This window comes from Callorhinus ursinus, unplaced genomic scaffold (genome assembly GCF_003265705.2).
Source record: "Callorhinus ursinus isolate GAN/ISIS: 27379988/994484 unplaced genomic scaffold, GSC_fseal_2.0 scaffold9, whole genome shotgun sequence".
NCBI lineage: Eukaryota > Metazoa > Chordata > Mammalia > Carnivora > Otariidae > Callorhinus > Callorhinus ursinus.
The window spans coordinates 44,510,861-44,529,924 of NW_027397071.1; the positions used below are offsets into that span (position 1 = coordinate 44,510,861).

General features: G+C 34.1%; 1 protein-coding gene across 7 annotated transcripts in view; it reads right to left on the bottom strand.

The window, feature by feature from the left end:
* LRRC7 (leucine rich repeat containing 7) overlaps positions 1 to 19,064 on the bottom strand; it is a 933,028-nt gene that overhangs the window by 343,994 nt on the left and 569,970 nt on the right. For 2 of the 7 annotated variants that reach the window (XM_073896541.1, XM_073896540.1), the window contains exon 3: positions 13,507 to 13,582. The exons of the other annotated variants lie outside the window; for them this stretch is intronic. In XM_073896541.1, the coding sequence (XP_073752642.1) occupies position 13,507 (1 nt within the window). In that variant the 5' untranslated portion in view covers positions 13,508 to 13,582. The remainder of the gene's footprint in view (positions 1 to 13,506; positions 13,583 to 19,064) is intronic. 7 annotated transcript variants of the gene reach the window in all.

Here is a 19,064-nt window from a genome sequence, read left to right on the forward strand (position 1 = left end):
TATCTAGCTTATAAAACATACCTTTTAGCAATGTGTTCCTTTCCCCTGGGTGTAGCTGCAAAACTGTAAGTCAAAGTTTACTTCTTTCATGTGTCAAATTCCTTGATTGCAAATAAAAGTTGTGGGTTTTTTTTTTCCCTAGTAGAAAAATTAGATCTGCTCCCTTAAAATGAAGGAAATATAATTAATTTTCACAATTTCCTTGGCTAATGATCATGGAAGGAGCTGGAATTTGGAGTCCAGTGTTCTGTCCAATTCTCTTATTCTCTGAAATGGTAGATATTTGATGTAGCAACAACTACCCAATCTGTCTTGTTCACAAGAAGAGCCCTGCACAGTAGGTAAAGCCAGTGAACTGCAGGATAGCTTTATCCTTCTTTCCCTTGCTGCATATTTTATGGCCTTTAACATGCAGCTTCATCCCTTGTTAAATGCATTCTCCAGGCAATTTGACAGATGGGATGGATTTTGTGTGTGTGTGTTTATATGGTATTTTCAAAGCAAGAACAAATCCACCTTTTCAAACAGTCTCTAGTTAGAACTCCATAAAGCTGTACATGATTCTGGTTGGTTTTTTTTGTTGGTTTGTTTTTCTGTTTTGTCTTGGGTTTTGGTGGGGGAGGATGTTTTTTTATTAAATGGGAATTTAATATATCAGAACTTCACAGTTCCACCTCCCCCCCAAAAGAAAGCCAAGCCAATATATCATAAATATTAAACTAAAAATATGACCCTATATATTCTGAAAAAAGTAATAAAACTGCCAATAAATACACATCTCAGGTGACTGCCAGAGGCAGTTGATATTGCATTAAGCACCTACAAGAACATAAGGATGCAGGATGATTAAAAAGTGGTTGACATAATAATATAATGCATGTTGATTTAAATTCCTCTTGGGAACTATTTTTACACTATCCTTACATTCAGAGCTGCCATAAATTAATAATCATCACAATGATTAACAGCTTTTATTTAACCTTTTCTATATTCATGAGCATGAAATGATAGTAAGAATCCATATTTATAATTGTATAGTCTGTTTATTTAGTGTCTTCTAAGGAAATGTAAAACCCTACATGACATAAGTAAAATCAGACTCTTCAATACAGTAGGAGCCTTGCAGTGATACATTGTCTTGGTTTGTAATTTCTAAATTCGTTAACTTAGAGCTTCCATGGAAAACCTTCTTTGTAATGGTAACTGATCTAGGAAAAGCAATTTTGTAAAATACGGTTATTTTTCACATAACATGTATTAATGTAGGTGGCTATAGGAATCTGCTTAGCTTACTTCTGCCCCTATGGTAGAGCATAGGCCAAGAGTGACAGTGAAGAACAGTGAAAGAAAAGAGAGCTATTTAATTGCAGACCATATGAGTAAATGAAGCATCTAAGAAGAAAACCTGGCAGTAAAGGAGTTATCTGGCAAGACGATGGTGGTGGAGAATTTGGAAGACAGAATTAGTGGCTGCAGTAATAAAAATCTCTTACAGCAAAGTATTTAAAACAGAAGCTTACCCTTCCTATTCCTTTCTTCACTCTCTTCTGGGAGGCTGTGAGGGAGCTGCCCAACCCAGATCCCGTTGTGGATGGAACCATTCATTCTCCCAGCTGCTGGAAGGCTGCCTGTTAATGGCTCACAGGGGCATCTCCCCTTTACCAAAGTGAATTATCTTACCCAGGTTACAATCCTCTGATAAATGGTTTATTCTGGCTTAAAAACCCAGCCACCTTGTCTCACTTTGGCATAATTCTGAAGGGCTTCCCTAGTTCCAGTGATACACATAGGCTTTATGGTAGTCTCTGTTGCAACCTCACTGTAGTTTAATTTCTCTCTACCCGGCACTCCCCAATAATCCTTATCTTTATCTCAGAGCCTGTTTCCAAGGAGCCCAATCTACGACACACTTGACTCCTTACTCTACAGTGTGATGAGGTTCTCCCACACGTCCCCAGCAATATCTTAACTACCAGATGCCATGAGCCCTTAAACTTCTTTGCAGCAGCTTATATCTAACTCTGTTGATCTTTTTTTTTCCCCTTAGCATTCTTTACTCTCTTGCTTCCATGAATCTGCTTTACCTTAGTGCTCTTCCAACCTCTCTAAATGTTTTTCACTTTTGGTTTTAGCTTTAACCCAAGTTTTGTTTTCAGTTATCCTCTTACCTCTCGCTTTGTACTTTTTCTTGGGAAATCTCATTTACACACTTGGACTTGGTTCCCATCTCCATGGTAAAACCCCCTGAATCCAAATATTTAGCTCAGATCTCTGTCCTATATTTCAAAAACCCAGTAGGTATTGTTCCCCAGATATTGACTGGCTGCTTCTGGTAGACATTCTTCCTACCTCCCACCATGATCCCCTTTCCACTAGGACCAGAGGTACCGTATTCAATGCATCAATACTTACTGGTACTGTCATTGTCCCACTGTTGTTGCTTTAAGAAGTTGTTCATTTCATAAATCTATGACTCTACAGAGTTTTATAATGGTGGTAAAATTTTACGATGTTCCCTCCATCAAATTTGTCTCATGCAAACTCTTTCTTCCTGGCAGTATGGTAGAAAGAGAATGGTCTTTTGAGTCATGTAGAAATAGATTGTGATATTGATTATCCCTTTAGTAACTGTGGTAACTGTGAAAGTCACTTAACTAACTTCTCTGCAGCTCAGTTCCTCATCTCTCTTATAGAGATACCATGAGGGCTAAGTGAGAAGATGTGTGTATAAATAGACTTGGACTACCTAAGTTACTCAATAAATGTCATCTTCCTTCCCTTCTGCCCTTCCTTTCCTCTCCAGGTTTATTGTTCCAGCTATGCTTTAAACAACTAAACTCAGTTTTTAAATTCCACCTAAAAAGTGCTCAACCAGGCCACAGGTAGGAAGAGAGATTTTTGTTTAGCCCAGGAAATTTGGGAATAAAGTCAGACAGACAGGGCAGCATTGGGAACTCATTCACCTGGCATCAGAACACCTCAGGACACAGAAGCCAGGTTGCTGGGCCATGCAGAGATCCCCAGGGCAGCACACGTCTGGCCAGGAGCCTGGGGTATGCGGCTGGTCTTAGTCTCTCTCTGCTTATCTTGGCCTTCACAGTCAATTATGATTTGTGTCAACTTCACTGCTTCCCTCTAGCTTCCCTCTCCCAGGATCGCTACTTTGTGGCTCACCCTGGCATTTAGTGACATCTTTCCTGTCATAATATTCATAACCTTTAGACATCTAAGTTATATACAGCAATTATAGGATCTGGAGAATCATGTCATCAATTTCATCTTTTAAATTTTAAATTTCTGTCCCTATAGTTGTCACCTGTAATCTATAATAGTTGGTTATCAATTTCAGGTTATTTTCAATATTATTTTTCATTTCTCTCTGATGGTCTAGCAAACACTACTGACATATTTTCAGGAGGATATTCACTTGGAGGTGGTTTGGGGTTAGAATATTTTTTCTAAAGTAGTGTAGGCTTATTACATTTTAAGGAAGCCCAAGTATGTAAACCAAATAAAGGTCTACATTTGTATTTGTAAAAAAAACAGTTGAAGAGGACTTATTTAAAAATAGCAAATCCCCATAGTATATTGAAATGATTTTATTTACAGAAATTCAGCAACACAATTGTATAATTTTTGTACATCTCTGCAATTCACAAGTATAGGCCTCTGACTTCTCACCTAAAAAGGGAAACAACCTCTTGAGTGATTTCTACATCTCTTGTTTCTCTCTATTCCAATCCATATTTCACACAGTTGTCAGGATTTGTCCTTCAAATTCATAGGCCTAAACTATCACTCCTTTGTGCGAGACACACACACTCATGAGGATGTGGATTTCATCTGTTTTGTTTACTGCTATAACCCCAGCGCTTAAAACAGAGTTAAGCATGTAGTAGATGCTCAATAAATATTGGTTCAATAAATAAATCCTACTGTAAAATAACATAAATTTGTCCTTTTTTGGTATAATTTTCCAATGTTATATTCTCCTTTACAAACTATAAATGAAGGGGCACTTAGGTGGCTCAGTCATTAAGTGTCTGCCTTCGGCTCAGGTCATGATTCCAGGGTCCTGGGATCGAGCCCCACATTGTGCTCCCTGCTCCGCAGGAAGCCTGCTTCTCCCTCTCCCTCTGCCCCTGGTTGTGTTCCCTCTCTCACTGTCTCTCTCGTTCTCTTTCTTAAATAAATAAAATCTTTAAAAAAAGAAAGAACTATAAATGAAAACTCTTTTTATTTATTTATTTTTTTAAAGATTTTATTTGAAAACTCTTTTTATAAAATAGTTTAGAAGAGGTTAATAAGTTCTGAATACAGATTCTGCTTTAAACATACTTTCTTTTAAAATAAATTTGTTTAGGGGCACCTGGGTGGCTCATTCGGTTAAGCGGCTGCCTTCGGCTCAGGTCATGATCCCAGGGTCCTGGGATGCAGCCCTGCATTGAGCTCCCTGCTCCGCGGGAAGCCTGCTTCTCCCTCTCCCACTCCCCCTACTTGTGTTCCCTCTCTTACTGTCTCTCTGTCACATAAATAAAATCTTTAAAAATAAATAAATAAAATAAATTTGTTTAAATTTGTTTAATTTGATTTCTATTTAATGACCCTAAAACGATTATTTTATTTTATGTATTTTAATTTAAAATTTTTAATTCAAGTATAATTAATATACAATGTTATACTAGTTTCAGGTGTACAACATAATGGCTCAACAATTCTATACACGACTCAGTGCTCATCACAATAAGTATACTTAATCTCTTTCACTTATTTTACCCACCCTCTCACCCACCTCCCCTCTGGAAAACACCAGTTTGTTCTCTATATTTAAGTTTGTTTCTTTTGTTTGCCTCTTTTTTCTTCATCAGTATATGATGTGCTTACTAGGTGCCACGTGTCCTGTTGCTTCTTACGCCAATCCATTTCTCATACCGTTCTCAAATGTGTATTATATTTGAATAGCTCAAATACCTCATTCATAAGGCATGAGTTTTGTCATTTTCATTTACTGCTTCATTCACAACACCCAGACAATCTTATGAGGCAAGTACAGTTATCAACCACTTTACAGATGAGGAAAGGGAGGCAATGAGAAGTTAAGGAATGTGCTCTATTTCATACACCCTTAAACGGTAGTTCTGGGTTTTAAACTAGATTCAACTCCAGAACATGCATTTCAACCACTACACTCTGCGGCCTTCATGACATATACATCTTTGCTACCCTTTGTGCCTAACAGTGGAACTTTAAAGAATAGGGAACTCTAAATATCACATAAGATAAACAGTGACAAAAGGAAAAGTTTTAACTTCCCAGTTACCTCCCTAATAATTTATGGGAACTAGTCAATAAAACATGGAGATAAGTAAGCGATAACCCAAGAGGACTTTTAGCAACTTATTTAGTATCAGAAAAATTGAAAAATACCAATATTCTTCTCCCCTTCTTGGCATTTTGTGATACTTTTTTCTCTTAATCCACCAAGTCTCAAATGAGGTTTACGTCTTTCATTTATTGACATCTATTATCTAGAAAATAACATTTTCAGATAGTTGCAGAAAAGTGTGAAATCATCTTTGTATTCCACATTAAATATAAAATGTTCCATAATGTAAAAACTCTTTCACAATAACAAGGGAATTAAGATTAAAATAATAAAATAATTCAGACTTCCTGTCATAATCTATAAAGAACTACCTACTGCTTCTAGAGAACTAAATACCAATATAAATTATATGTGGAAGAATTCTAACAAAAATGAATTAATTCCACTACAAACGAAAAAATGTATTTTGCCTCATACACTTAAAAAATGACAAAAACTGACAAAAATAAAATCAAATTTTAGATGAGGAAAATATTTGCAATATATTTGAAAGAAAAAAGGGCTGGTTTATATAATATACGATGGTCAGTTACAAAGTGATAAGAAAAAGCCAACACAATAAAAAGGTAGGCAAAAAATATCAATATACAATATACAAATTACAGAAGAGCTTGTGACTAATATACATATGAAACAATGCTTAATCTCTCTAGTAGCCAGGAAAATGCAACCTGAAGTAATTTAGATATTACTTTATATCCAGCAGAATGAGAAAAATAAGGAAGGAGTGATTGCAACTTATTTCTGGGTGGCAATGTGGGGAAAGGATATTTACATACCTGTGGCAATCTCAATCATCATAGCTTTTGGGTACAATATTCACCTATTAATTTTAGAAAGTCATATGCATCACATTATGGATAATGGTAAAAATTGGAACAAGCTCTATGCAGGGCAATTTTACAAATTCTACCAAAATTACAAAAAGGCGTTAACAGTGTACATAGCAGTTCCACTTTTCTTATGGTATGCTTGCACAGATGCAGAACAATCTATGCTTATGGTCATTTAGAGTAACATTGTTTGTGATAGCAAAAGACTGGAAGTGATACAAATCCACACAATATGCTATTAAGGAGTGTATAGAAAATGAAAATAAAATAAGAAAGTTCTTTACAAACAGATATGAAATTATTTCCAATATTTTCTACTAGATGGGAAAAAGGGATTGAACAGTTCCCAAATATGTTAGAATTTGAAGAAAAAAGAAAATAAATATGTATGTGTGTGTACATAAGCTTATATATTGGAAAAATACCTCTGAAAATTTATATCAGAAAATGATAATACCAGTTACCTCCCTTTAGAGAGGAAAACTGATTAGCTGGGGGTAGAGTTGGAAGAGCTTTTTACAGTTTATATCATTTAGAAGCTTTTGATTTTTGAACTATATACTATTACAAATTAATATTGATGATTTTTTTGTACAATAGTGTTAATGTACTTAATGCCAGTGAACTATATACTTAAACATGGTATTTATGTTATGTATATTTATCACAATAAAATGATTTTAAAATTATATAGTATATAAAAATAAAATAACATAATTTAAAAATTATATATATATTATATACAAATTTACATATATAAAGTGTATTTATATCCCAGCAAGCTTATATCTGGGCATGTATCCCTTTGGAAATGTTTTATTTATTTATTTTTTAAAAGGTTTATTTATTATTTTAGAGAGAGAGCACGTGAGCAGGGGGAGGGGCAGAGGGAGAGGAAAAGAGACAATCTCAAGCAGACTACCTGCTGAGTGTGGAGCCCCAACACGGGGCTTAATCCCCCCACGACCCTGAGGTCATGACCTGAGCCAAAATCAAGAGTCAGATGCTTAACCAAATGAGCCACCCAGAGGCACCACTGGGTATGTATCCCTTTGGAAACATAAGTAAATAAAGGAGGATATATTCAAGTTATCTCATATACCACTATATTAAGAGGCAAAAAATTGGAAATAGAGTAAATCATCTCTAAGTAGGGAATTGTTTAATAAAACTTATCCAGATATTATAGAATCTAATACAATTGTTAAAAAGAATACATTATAGGGGAGCCTTGGTGGCTCAGTGGGTTAAGAGTCTGTCTTTGGCTCAGGTCATGATCTTGGGTTCTGGGATAGAGACCCACATCTGGCTCCCTGCTCATCAGGGAGCCTGCTTCTCCTTCTCACTCTCCCTCTGTGCTCTCTCTCTCTCAAATAAATAAATAAAATCTTAAAAAAAAGAATATATTATAAATGGATAAACTGTAGTATGTGTCTGTACAATGAAATATTACTCAGTGCTAGAAAAAAATAAACTATCAAGCCATGAAAAGACATGGAGGAAACTTAAATGCATATTATTAAGTGAAAGAAACCAGTCTGAAAAGGCTACATACTGTTTGATTCCAACTACATGACGTTCTAGAATAGACAAAACTACAGAGATGGTAAAAAGGTCAGCAGTTGTCAGGGATTAGGAGGCGTGGAAGACAAAGGATTTTTAGGGTAGTGAAACTATTCTGTATGATACCATAATAATGAATATCATTATACATTTGTCCAGACCAGAGAATGCACCCCAAGAGTGAAGCCTAATGTAAACTATGGGCTTTCAGTGATAATAATATGTCAACATTGACTGTAACAAATGTACCACTCTGGTGAGGGATGCTGATGGTGTGAGAGACCATGCTTGTGTAGGGTCAGGTGATATATGGGAATCCTCTGTACTTTCTGCTTAATTTTGCTGCAAACCTAAAACTGCTCTAAAAAATAAAGTCTACTTTAGGAAGAATTCTAAAAGAAAAAAAGTGGAAAAAATGAAAAGAAAAAAATACATTAGTCTATGCTAATTGACATGTAAAAGTTTCCATTGTACACAGAAACTATATACAAAAAGTGTTTTTTTGGCAGCATCAATGCTTCTATAGAGAAAAACTGGGAAAGCCATATAAATTTAAACATCTGCTTTAATGCATTAGAGCTGAAGAACCTATAAAACTAATTGGGCTAAGTTTTCAGAGTGAGGAGAACCAAAGAGAAGTGAGCTGAGCAACAAAAGATCCTTTCTCTGGAAGCATTTGCCAATTCTATAACAGAAAATAAGAGTCTGAAAAACTGTGTTAAGTTTGATTAGAGGGCCACAATTGGGAAAAGACAAATAACAGGTTTGGGTGGTTTGGAGAACCTACAGTAAACACTGGAGAATCGAGGAAACTTAAATGTACAGTTGATCTTTCCTTTGAATCATTTGGTGTATTTTTGTGCTTCATGGAACAGAAAACTAGAATTTTAGATAAAAACCTCTGAAACACGGAGCAAAATGTCTTGTCTTATCAATAAATTCATGAGGGGCAAGAATCATAGTAAACTCACCAAGATTTCAGTTGAAAATCTTGGAGGGCTAGACATTAGAAACAGGAAACAACCAGAGATAGACTAAAACACCCAGACTCTACTCATCTTAATCCCTGAAAAAATAAGGTGGCATATTTTTTCTACTTTGTTTGCCAAGATATTATCACCTGGAGACTCTAATAATTTTGCATACTCCATGTCCAGCATTTAGTAAAAAATTACTTAAAGAGATAGGTTCATAACGACCAAAATATAAGGGAATAAACAGACACTAAGAATAGATGTGTAGGTAATCCATGTGTTAAAGACAAGAACTTTAAAATAACTATGATTAATATGTTCAAGAAAATAGTGGAAAAGGTGGACAAGACAGATCAGATGAAAATAAATAGAATTTCACCAGATAATTAGAATTTATAAAAAAGGATCAAATAGATATTCTATAATTGAAAAATACAGTACCTGATTTTCAGAATTCAATAAATAAATTTAAAATCATATTAGAAATTGGATAATGAACTGGAAGGTAGATCAATAGATAATATCCAATTAAAGTAGAAAGAAAAAGAATATAAAATAAAGAATACAGTATAAGAGAAATGTGTGCACAGTGAAAGGATCTATGTAGCTGAAGTTCCAGAAATAAGGGAAAAAATGGGATTGAAACAGTACTTGCCAAGATGATGGCTAAGAATATTCTTAAATTGATGAAAAGCTCTAACCCAGAAATTCAGGAAAATTTGCAAACTACGGGAAAACGACTGGAAAGAAAACTACACCCAGGTGTATCATAATCAAAGTGCTGAAAATAAAAAATGAAGAAACAGTCTTAAAAGGTTATAAACAACAACCAAAAACAGCTCAATTAAAATTAGGCAAAGGATTTGAATAGACATTTATCTAAAGAAGATATAAGCAAGGCAATAAGCACATGAAAAGATGTTCAAGCACTCATTACTAGATAAATGAAAATCAAAACCACAATGAGATACCATTTCATATTCATTAAGATGGTGACCATCAAACACATACACACACACACACACACACACACACACAAATGGGTGTTGGCAAAAATGTGGAAAAACTGGTTTGCTTTTGCACCATTGGTGGGAATTTAAAATGGTATAGCCACTATGGAAAACAATATGGCAATTTCTCAGAAAACTAAAAACAGAATTATCATATAATTCAGAAATTCCATTTCTGTATATATACCCAAAAGAATTGAAAGCTGGGATTTGAAGAGATATACGCACACCTATATTCATAGCAGCATTATTCGCAATAGTCAAAAATGGAAGCAACCCAAGTATCCACCAACAGATGAATGGATAAACAATATGGGGTATCTATCTATCTATCTATCTATCTATCTATCTATCTATCTATAGAATGGAATATTATTCCACCTTAGAAGGAAGAGAATTCTGACACAAGCTACAACACAGACAAAACTGAAGGACATTATAAACCTTTCACAAAAGTACAAATACTGTTATGATTCCACTTAGACTACTCCAAAGGAGTCAAATTCAGAAAAACAGAAAGTAGAATGGTGGTTTCCAGGGACTAGGAGAGGGGAACGAGAATGGGGAGTTACTGCTTAACGGGTACAGAATTTCAGTTTTGCAACATGGAAAGAACTATGGAGATGGTTGGTGGTGATGATTACACAACAAGTGAATGTAGGGATAACACTAAACTGTCCACTTAAAAATGGTTAAGATGGTAAATTTTATGTTATATGTATTTTACCATAATTTAAAAGCAATTTTAAAAATATTTTTAAAATCTTTTAAACAATAAAACAAATAATCATCAAAGGAGCACCCATAAGACTGATGACTTTCTTCCCAACAGAAAGAATGGAGCTACAACACAATGGAATGGTATCTTCGGGGCACTGAAAAAAACTCTATAACCAGTAAAAATAACGTTCAGAAACAAAGATGAAGTAAAGAGTTTCAGAGAAATAAAAACTGAGAAAATTTAACAGAAACACACACACGTAGGAAGACATGAAAGACAGAATGGTGTCAGAACTGTGAGTGTGGTAGTCATGTGCAAGCAGAGAAGGAATGCAGAAAAATGACTAGGTTTTTCCCAACAGAGGCAAATAGAGTATTTGTCAACCTACTATAGGACATCATTTATGAGATTACTACATGAAATAATAATAGGCCATATATATTTGATAGAATTACCCAGTAATAATCATTTCCTTAACCAAGATACATTAAATTGAATTAGCTGTTCAGATTGGGGAAAGTTTCAGGGAGTTATCATGATATTCTGAAAATAAGTTAAGTCTGAGTTAAAAATATGAAACTATTCAAAATAAATCTGACAAACATAATTCTATTATTGGGAATGATACATTAAGAAGATAAGGTAAAGAATAAAGGTACTATATTAAAAAGGATTCACAAATTCATTTGGCCTCCAAAGTTGGATTATCTCCATCAGGGCTCCCAATGACTGACTAACTGAGATGTCTAAAAGCTTTTCTCCCTCAGTCATCCTCCTCCCAGGCTTTCTGGCAGCATTTGACATTGCCAACCTCTCTATGAATCTTCCTGCTTCTTTAGTTTCTTTAAAAAACAAGACAAAACAAAAATACTAGAAGCCAGTTTTCCTCCTACTGCTGACTACTGCTCAGTTTTTGTGGTTGACTTCTTTTTCTCTAAACAGAATTTTGATGATTGAATATTGATCCTAGGAACTGTACCTATGGTCATATTCCCCTTCCACTCTGTACATGTTTTCTGTCTGATGAAATCCCGGTGGCCTCAACCACTGTGTCTATTCAGAGAAATCTTCTAGTCCTACCTCCAGTTCTGTATTTCCACCAACCCTGCAGTATCCCCATTTTGCTACACTCATGGCACCTGAACTTCACATTCCAAACTAAATTTACCATTTTAACATCATCTACTCAAAGTTAACTGCTCTTCTTTTAATGTTCCAGATCTCAAATAATGGGGCCACTACTCATCCAAACGAAGTTCCTGTAGAATCCAGCAAAGAGGGTATTGATTTCAAATCACAGTCCTCTCTATCTCTACTGCCATCACTTTAGTTTGACTCCTAAATTCCCTAGCTGCAGGACTGCAAGCATCAGTCTCCTGGGCTCCCACCACCAGACTATTGAGATAGCCTTCCTGATGTTTTTCCTTTTCAAAATAATTCATCTTTTAAGTTCTTCAATAGCTTTCAAATTATGGGCTTCCTCATTTCTTTCTGAGCTAAAATTGATGCTGATACTGACTCTTACCAAGGTATTTCTAAAGACGTTTTTAGAATTTTCTCTCCTTTAATATAAGGAGAGGCCAACTAAACTATTTTAAAAGTCTGAATTCTGAATTTCAAAATTCTTACACCTTATAGTGTAAGCTTGTATCAGTGTATTACATCCCAAGATAAAAAGTCTAAATTTATAAACCAGATTCATTAGGTTTCATTCATGCTTTTTATCTCTGAGTTTTACTGAGTTATTGTTTAGCATTCTTATCAAAATGTGTAGTTCCAAATGTATAAACATTTGATATAGTTTGTATGTGAGGTGCTTATCATCCATGACTTGTCATTTATAAAGCCTTAAAAAAAGACTGAAAAGGAAGTAACTACTTTTGGCTTATAAAGTTCTTTAGGAATCTTTACTGTTAAGCAGTTGAAACACAATTTTAAACAATGTCTATAATTATAGGAATTTCTATTACAATAGGATTTTAAATATAAAAATATGTATAACTTCTAAAATATTTTGATTGTGGATACTGCCATCATATCTTGTAGATTTTTCTTTGCAGACAAGATTTTAGTCACCATCCACTGAAAAATATCTGTTAAATTAAGAACTATATTTTTACCCTAAAAATACATGTATATTTTTATATGTATGTGCATATAAATGTATTGTGTGTGTATACATGTAAATATGATATGTAAAATCAGTTTCTAAGTGCAAACTTCACTTCTTAATCCATATCAATGAAAGAACTGATATAAATACTTTCCAAAAAACTTTTAGCTTTAACATTTCCTGATTCTGTTTCAATCTCCCAGATACATTTGAGGAGAAAGAATCAACTCCAAACACTTTAATATGGAACAATGAGATTTTCAAAGATTCTTCTTGCCATTCAAATAATTTTATTTACCCTTCCCACACTCTTAAGTCTTCTTAAAAATCCATTCATCCAAACATTACATGTTCTTATCATTGAACCTCTTATTTCATTTCTTGAAAATGTCAGTGAGTACTGATGAATGGAAAGTTCCTGCTAAATGTCTGGATTTCATTTGATATCACCTTGAAATTTTGAAATTCACCTTCAAAGGTGAATGTAACTTCATTTTATTTCTTAAAAGCATGATTATAATATAATTCCTATTAATGGTTTATGAGAGGAATTAACACATTTATACAGTGGTTGAATGTGTTACAAGGTATAGGGAGATTCTTACTCATTTTAGAAAGGAATATATTGTTGAATTAGGTCTCTAAGTAAAGACCTAGAAAAGATACAATATTTAAACTCATCTTTCTAACCAAAATCATTTCATTATTACTGACAGAAATTTTGTTTCCTGAAATCCATAGTTACCACTTTTCTTCCTAACTATTTTTGTGATGTGATATAGTTAACACAAATACTACTAAATATGAATTTAAAATTAGAAGACTATTTTGTAATTATAGAGTAAAATTCCCAGAACACTACTGAATTCTATATACTTAAGCATAGTAAAATAACATAGTATCTACTTGCTAGTTATTCCTGTCTCTGCAGACTTCTAGGTTGTGACCACTTTGACTTGCATTTTTTTCATGTAGCGGGCTCCTTTAAAAAAAAAAAAAGAAAATTTAAAAAATTTTAATTAACTACTTATAAATTGACAAATGCATCTAAATGAACATAATAAGCAAGAATGGAATGTGAAGAGTTTAATCAAATGTATTTCTAATTGTCAGGTTATACATCCTAATCAGAATAATTCCACAAAATTATCATTTTAAATATTTGAGCTTTGAATATATAAATTCAGTGTGGAACAAAAGGATGATACTATTGTCCAATATTCCTTCTAAAAACAATTCAATATCTGCAAGGAAAATTCTTTGTAGAGTGAGTTTCCTCCTTGCCTGTTTTATTCCTAAGAACTACATAATAAATGTGAAATGTTATTTTCCCTCATTCTTAAAAATTATAAAAACAATTTTTTTAAAACATTTCACAATTTAGATTCTTACAGGTCAGAGTTGCCTTTCCTTTAATTATTCTGAATGAATAAAATTTTATGTTCTCACTATTACACCTAAACCCTCATTTGGTAATCCTCAGTTATCATTAAAACAAAGTGCTTGACACTGACGCTTATTATGTGTGTGTGTATTCATAGCTTAGTGTGTTCAATATATTATAATTAAAATAATTGAGCCTAAAATGCCCATATGCATTTGCAATAATCAAATTTATTTTTAAAAAGTGACTTTAGTGAGATTGATGCAGATATGAATATTTATTTAGTATTATAGTTTGTACTCTGTAACATTACAACCCGTAGTTGACATGGGAGATAAAGAAGAAAATGACACCTTGAAATTATTTATTTGAATACTTAATGTAAAGCCTTTATATTTATAAAACCCAAGAATCTCAATATAATTATTAAATTTGTAAGTCAGGACTATATGAAACCTCCATTTATCAGTGGAACAGAGATATATCTAGTTGATATATAGAGTCAGGCTGGGCCTGGTGTGTTTTAGGAATCATAAAGGAAAGCTTTATTGATATTGTTTAGTGCAGTTTCCTGATAAAAAATTTAAAAAGGGGAATGAGAGGACCAAGAAAATATTCAAAATCTGCTTGATAAAGCTAATTGTTCATAGTAACACTCAGGTACAAAAAAAAAAATTCTCTTCTTGAAATAAGGATTCTAAAGGATATTTTGGAAAATAAAAACTTATTGAAAATATATAAATCACAGTTAATATGCTGGAGATTATGTTTATTTAATTGATGCAATTATTTACTTGTATAAAAAATAAAAAATAAAATGCACAATCTTAAAGTTCAGCAAACCATGTGTTTAAGCTGAAGTAATTTTCTGATTACAAATGCATTATTAAAATGAAACAGAAATTAACAATTTCTATAGTTATTCTTAATACCTTTGTCTTTTAACTTTTATACTAAAATTAAAAATGATTTACATATCACAATTACAGGTTACATAGTGAAATGCTTACAGCCTGCAATATATTATCCTGAATTTCATAGAAACACAAAGATACAGCCTGTTTAAATACAATTTAATATAGTCTAGAGTCCAAATTAGAAAACTGGAATCATCTATTGTAACTTCTTTATCTGTATAGTTGATGAGGGAACAGAAGGCAAGCTGAGGACAAAGCAGAAGCTGACACCCCACAACCCCCTGCCCCCACCATGGGATATATGTGACATTCCTCAGGCACTCTTGGCTGCCCTAAAAGAAAAACAAATAGTTAACTTATAGAGTCTCCCTCAGTTTACAGATGTCTTAGCAATCTACAAGAACAAAGCATTCCTATCATCAATAACCTAGCTTCCAGAAGGAAATATAGATACCATTAAATGCCCTTATAACCTGCAGCGCATTGACAGATACTTGAAATGGGCAGAGTGTCCTGTTCCTCCAGGAAGTTCCCAACTATCTTAATGGTAATGCCTTACTAGAGGAGTAAACAACCTTAACTTGACAATGTCAAGGCCTCTGGTATCCTGTGAGTCTTCTTTAGCATATGAATGTTCTTTTGGAAACCTCCCTTTTTCCTTACCTCCCCCAACCCCATAGTATATAATCAGCCACCCCTCACAACCCCAGTGCAGCGGCTCTTTCTGCCCACGGGTCCTGGCCCCATGCTTTAATAAACCACCATTTTGCACCAAAGACATATCAAGAATTCTTTCTTAGTCCTCGGCTCCAGACTCCACCCCACTGAACCTCACCTATATTCCAAAACCCCATCATAGTGACAATAATAATTAATGTTAAATGTCTCACAAATAGTCTCTAAAAAATAATATAAAATAAGTTCTTAACAGCTAAGCACACTTCTTAGGAGAACAGTCTTTGCTATTATTTTGTTTTATTCTAACAAGTAAAATTATAGGCCTAAAATATATTATTCCACTGCCCAAAAAAGTGATATATACTTAAAAATAATTATATTCTTGTTTTCTGTTTTCTTGTTGCTATTTTGTTAAAAATAAAAATTGACCCTCTACTTTCAGGCAGATTCACCACTCAATATAATGAAAGAAATATGTCTAAATTATTATTATTATTATAGTTATTATCCTATATGATACTATACTATAATATAGTATACTGTATTATATTATTATAATAGTTATAATAGTATATTATAATTATGTTATTATAGTATAATATATAGTTACATTATTTTAAGAATAAGTATACTTGCTTTTATTATTTGCAAATCATGGAATTGGGCCTTGTCATGGCTAGTGTGACAAACACTCATCAGAGAAGGGAAATAATGTTAGGACACACACTCTTCTAAACACAGTATTTTATTTTTCTTTTACAAGAGACCTAATATATATAGTTACAGGTAAGACCACATTTTTAAGGCCAGTGTTGAAGGGGGAAAAAAGAACAATTTGGCTATAATAGAGACCAGCATATCAGCCTTGATGGTAACATTTTACTTAATAACTTAAAATAAGATGCTTAATGTATCATATGACCTCACTGATATGAGGAATTCTTAATCTCAGGAAACAAACTGAGGGTTGCTGGAGTGGTGGGGGGGGGAGGGGAGGGGGGGGCTGGGTGATAGACATTGGGGAGGGTATGTGCTATGGTGAGCACTGTGAATTGCGTAAGACTGTTGAATCACAGATCTGTACTTCTGAAACAAATAATACACTTTATGTTCAAAAAAAAAAAAAAGAAGAAGAAGATAGCAGGAAGGGAAAATGAAGCGGGGGAAATTGGAGTGGGAGATGAACCATGAGAGAGGATGGACTCTGAGAAACAAACTGAGGGTCCTGGAGGGGAGGGGGTGGGGGAATGTGTTAGCCTGGTGATGGGTATTAAAGAGGGCACGTACTGAATGGAGCACTGGGTGTTATATGCAAAAAAATGAATCATGGCACACTACATCAAAAACTACTGATGTAATGTATGGTGATTAACATAACATAATAAAAAAATAAAATAAGATGCTTAAAAGAAAAATAATTTTCAAGTGTTTTTTTCAGTGCTATCACTGTCCCTTTTGGTTCAGTATAAGCTTGTCTAAGTGCTTAAGCCCCCAGGTTAAAGTCCATTTTAATAAAAGACTACTGGGAGGACTGATATATGGAAACATTGTGTGCAAGTCTTTTGAAAGGTTTCTTGCTTTGGGCTACACTTATTTTGTGGTATTTCTGGTTTCTAGTTTTTTAGTCAAGAGTCTTGAAATATAACCTCCTCACTCAGTATCTAAATTGTATGTAAATGATGACAAAAAAAAATCCATGTCATGCATTAAATGGATGCTAATTCTCACTAACCAGTGCTCCTTATTACAGCCCTTTTCTTCCCAAACTTTCCATATCTTTTGATGGCCTGAGCTGCATTTAATCCTAGTTTGACCTGCTTCTTCCACCTGCTACTTAAAAGTAGAAAGTGTGTATGAAAAGTCCTTAAGGTATAAGTTATTACTTAAAGCATGGCCTCCCGGGGGAAGTTCTTGTTCAGTTATGCTTCTAACCAGCGTCTATCACTCTGTAGATGCTGTAATATTTAACAAGTGTCGGTACAACACTTGCCTGGGACAACACAGTAAATAAGCCAGATTTGGATGCCAAGCACCACAACTCCCAGCTTTACATTTCAATTTTATTTAAATGAGATTGCCTAATGTGTTTAAATGTTCATTAAAATTAACCTTTCACATCCAGAAGGCACAGTAGGTATTCCTGATAACACTAAAATTTTAGACTTAGGTTTCCAACTACTACTGGATAAGTGAAAAATTCAGAGGTTTTGAAATGTCAAGAATGTTCTGAAATTGATTTTGAATTGGCTAAGAAGTTTAACTCTGTCTCATGTTTAATGTTCTCTTAGTGATTCTGTGATGTGATTACTAATAGTCATTGACTATTTAATGCCAATAATGTTCTCAGAGCTAATGAAGTATAGGTGCTGCATATCACAGAAACTTGATAATATTAATCCAGGCAAGAATTACAGCAGGGAACAGATTTAGGTTGAATTACGAAGTTGAAAGAAATTTTAAATAGCCATAGTCTGTTAATTATCTTAGGGGGGATTTCACCACAGCCATCCTGAGCACATGAGGACATTTTAAAGGTCACCAGTATCTTCAGAAAATTCATTAGAATCTGTTGTCACATCTTGCAGGCATTATAAGAATTAGAGTGGGAGGGCTTTCCAGAAAGCATAAGACTGTACCCCCAACACTGGATTTGTGAGATCTGAGTGGAGCAAAAGATGTCTTAGTAATGGCACTGTAAATCATTTGACTTTAAAGACAGAGCTTGAAAGTCCAGATAGAGGCTTTTCAGAAACTAGAGGGCAAAACAGAATTCCCAATAGGAGACTAAGGCCTTCCAGATCCTGCCTGTGTAGCCTCTCGGATAAATTATGAATAAATCCCAAAAGAGCTTATCACTAAAGGGCAGATATTGAAAGCAGATTTAAGTATATAATCTGAGACAGGATATGACGGAAGTGTGCACATTTTACTATGGGAGCTGGGGTGAGGGAGCACTCAGCACATTCTGTAAGTTTGTGGAAGGCTTCTGACTCCGTGATCAGTCAGTGCCTTAGATGCCTCAAGTATTTTATACATTTTATTAAATTTTAATTGAATTTCAGTGAACAAAGCCAAGATTCTTTAAGTTTCTTCCATGCATATATTTTACTCTAAAGACCAGTAAAAGGACAGAAAAAATGGCAGAGCCTCATGAATCACTATAAGCCTTTTGTGTTCCTTTTATATTTACCCCTTTTCCAAATCCCTTAAATTCTTCAGGAAGGGGGAGGAATAAACAAGTATAGAACTGCTGATATTTGGGGTTTAATTTGTTACCACCATCCACTCTATTCTTTCTTGTCTAATATAAAATTTCATGGGTGAGACAGACATGAGGATAATGGAAGACAAAAAACAAAATTGCTTGGAAGGCAATAAACTGAGCATTTTGAATCGGAATAACAAAGGAGACCTTTCACAGTACACTGGATCATAAATATTCAGAAGCATTCCCTTCCCACCCCCAATATTTCCATGTGAGGAAT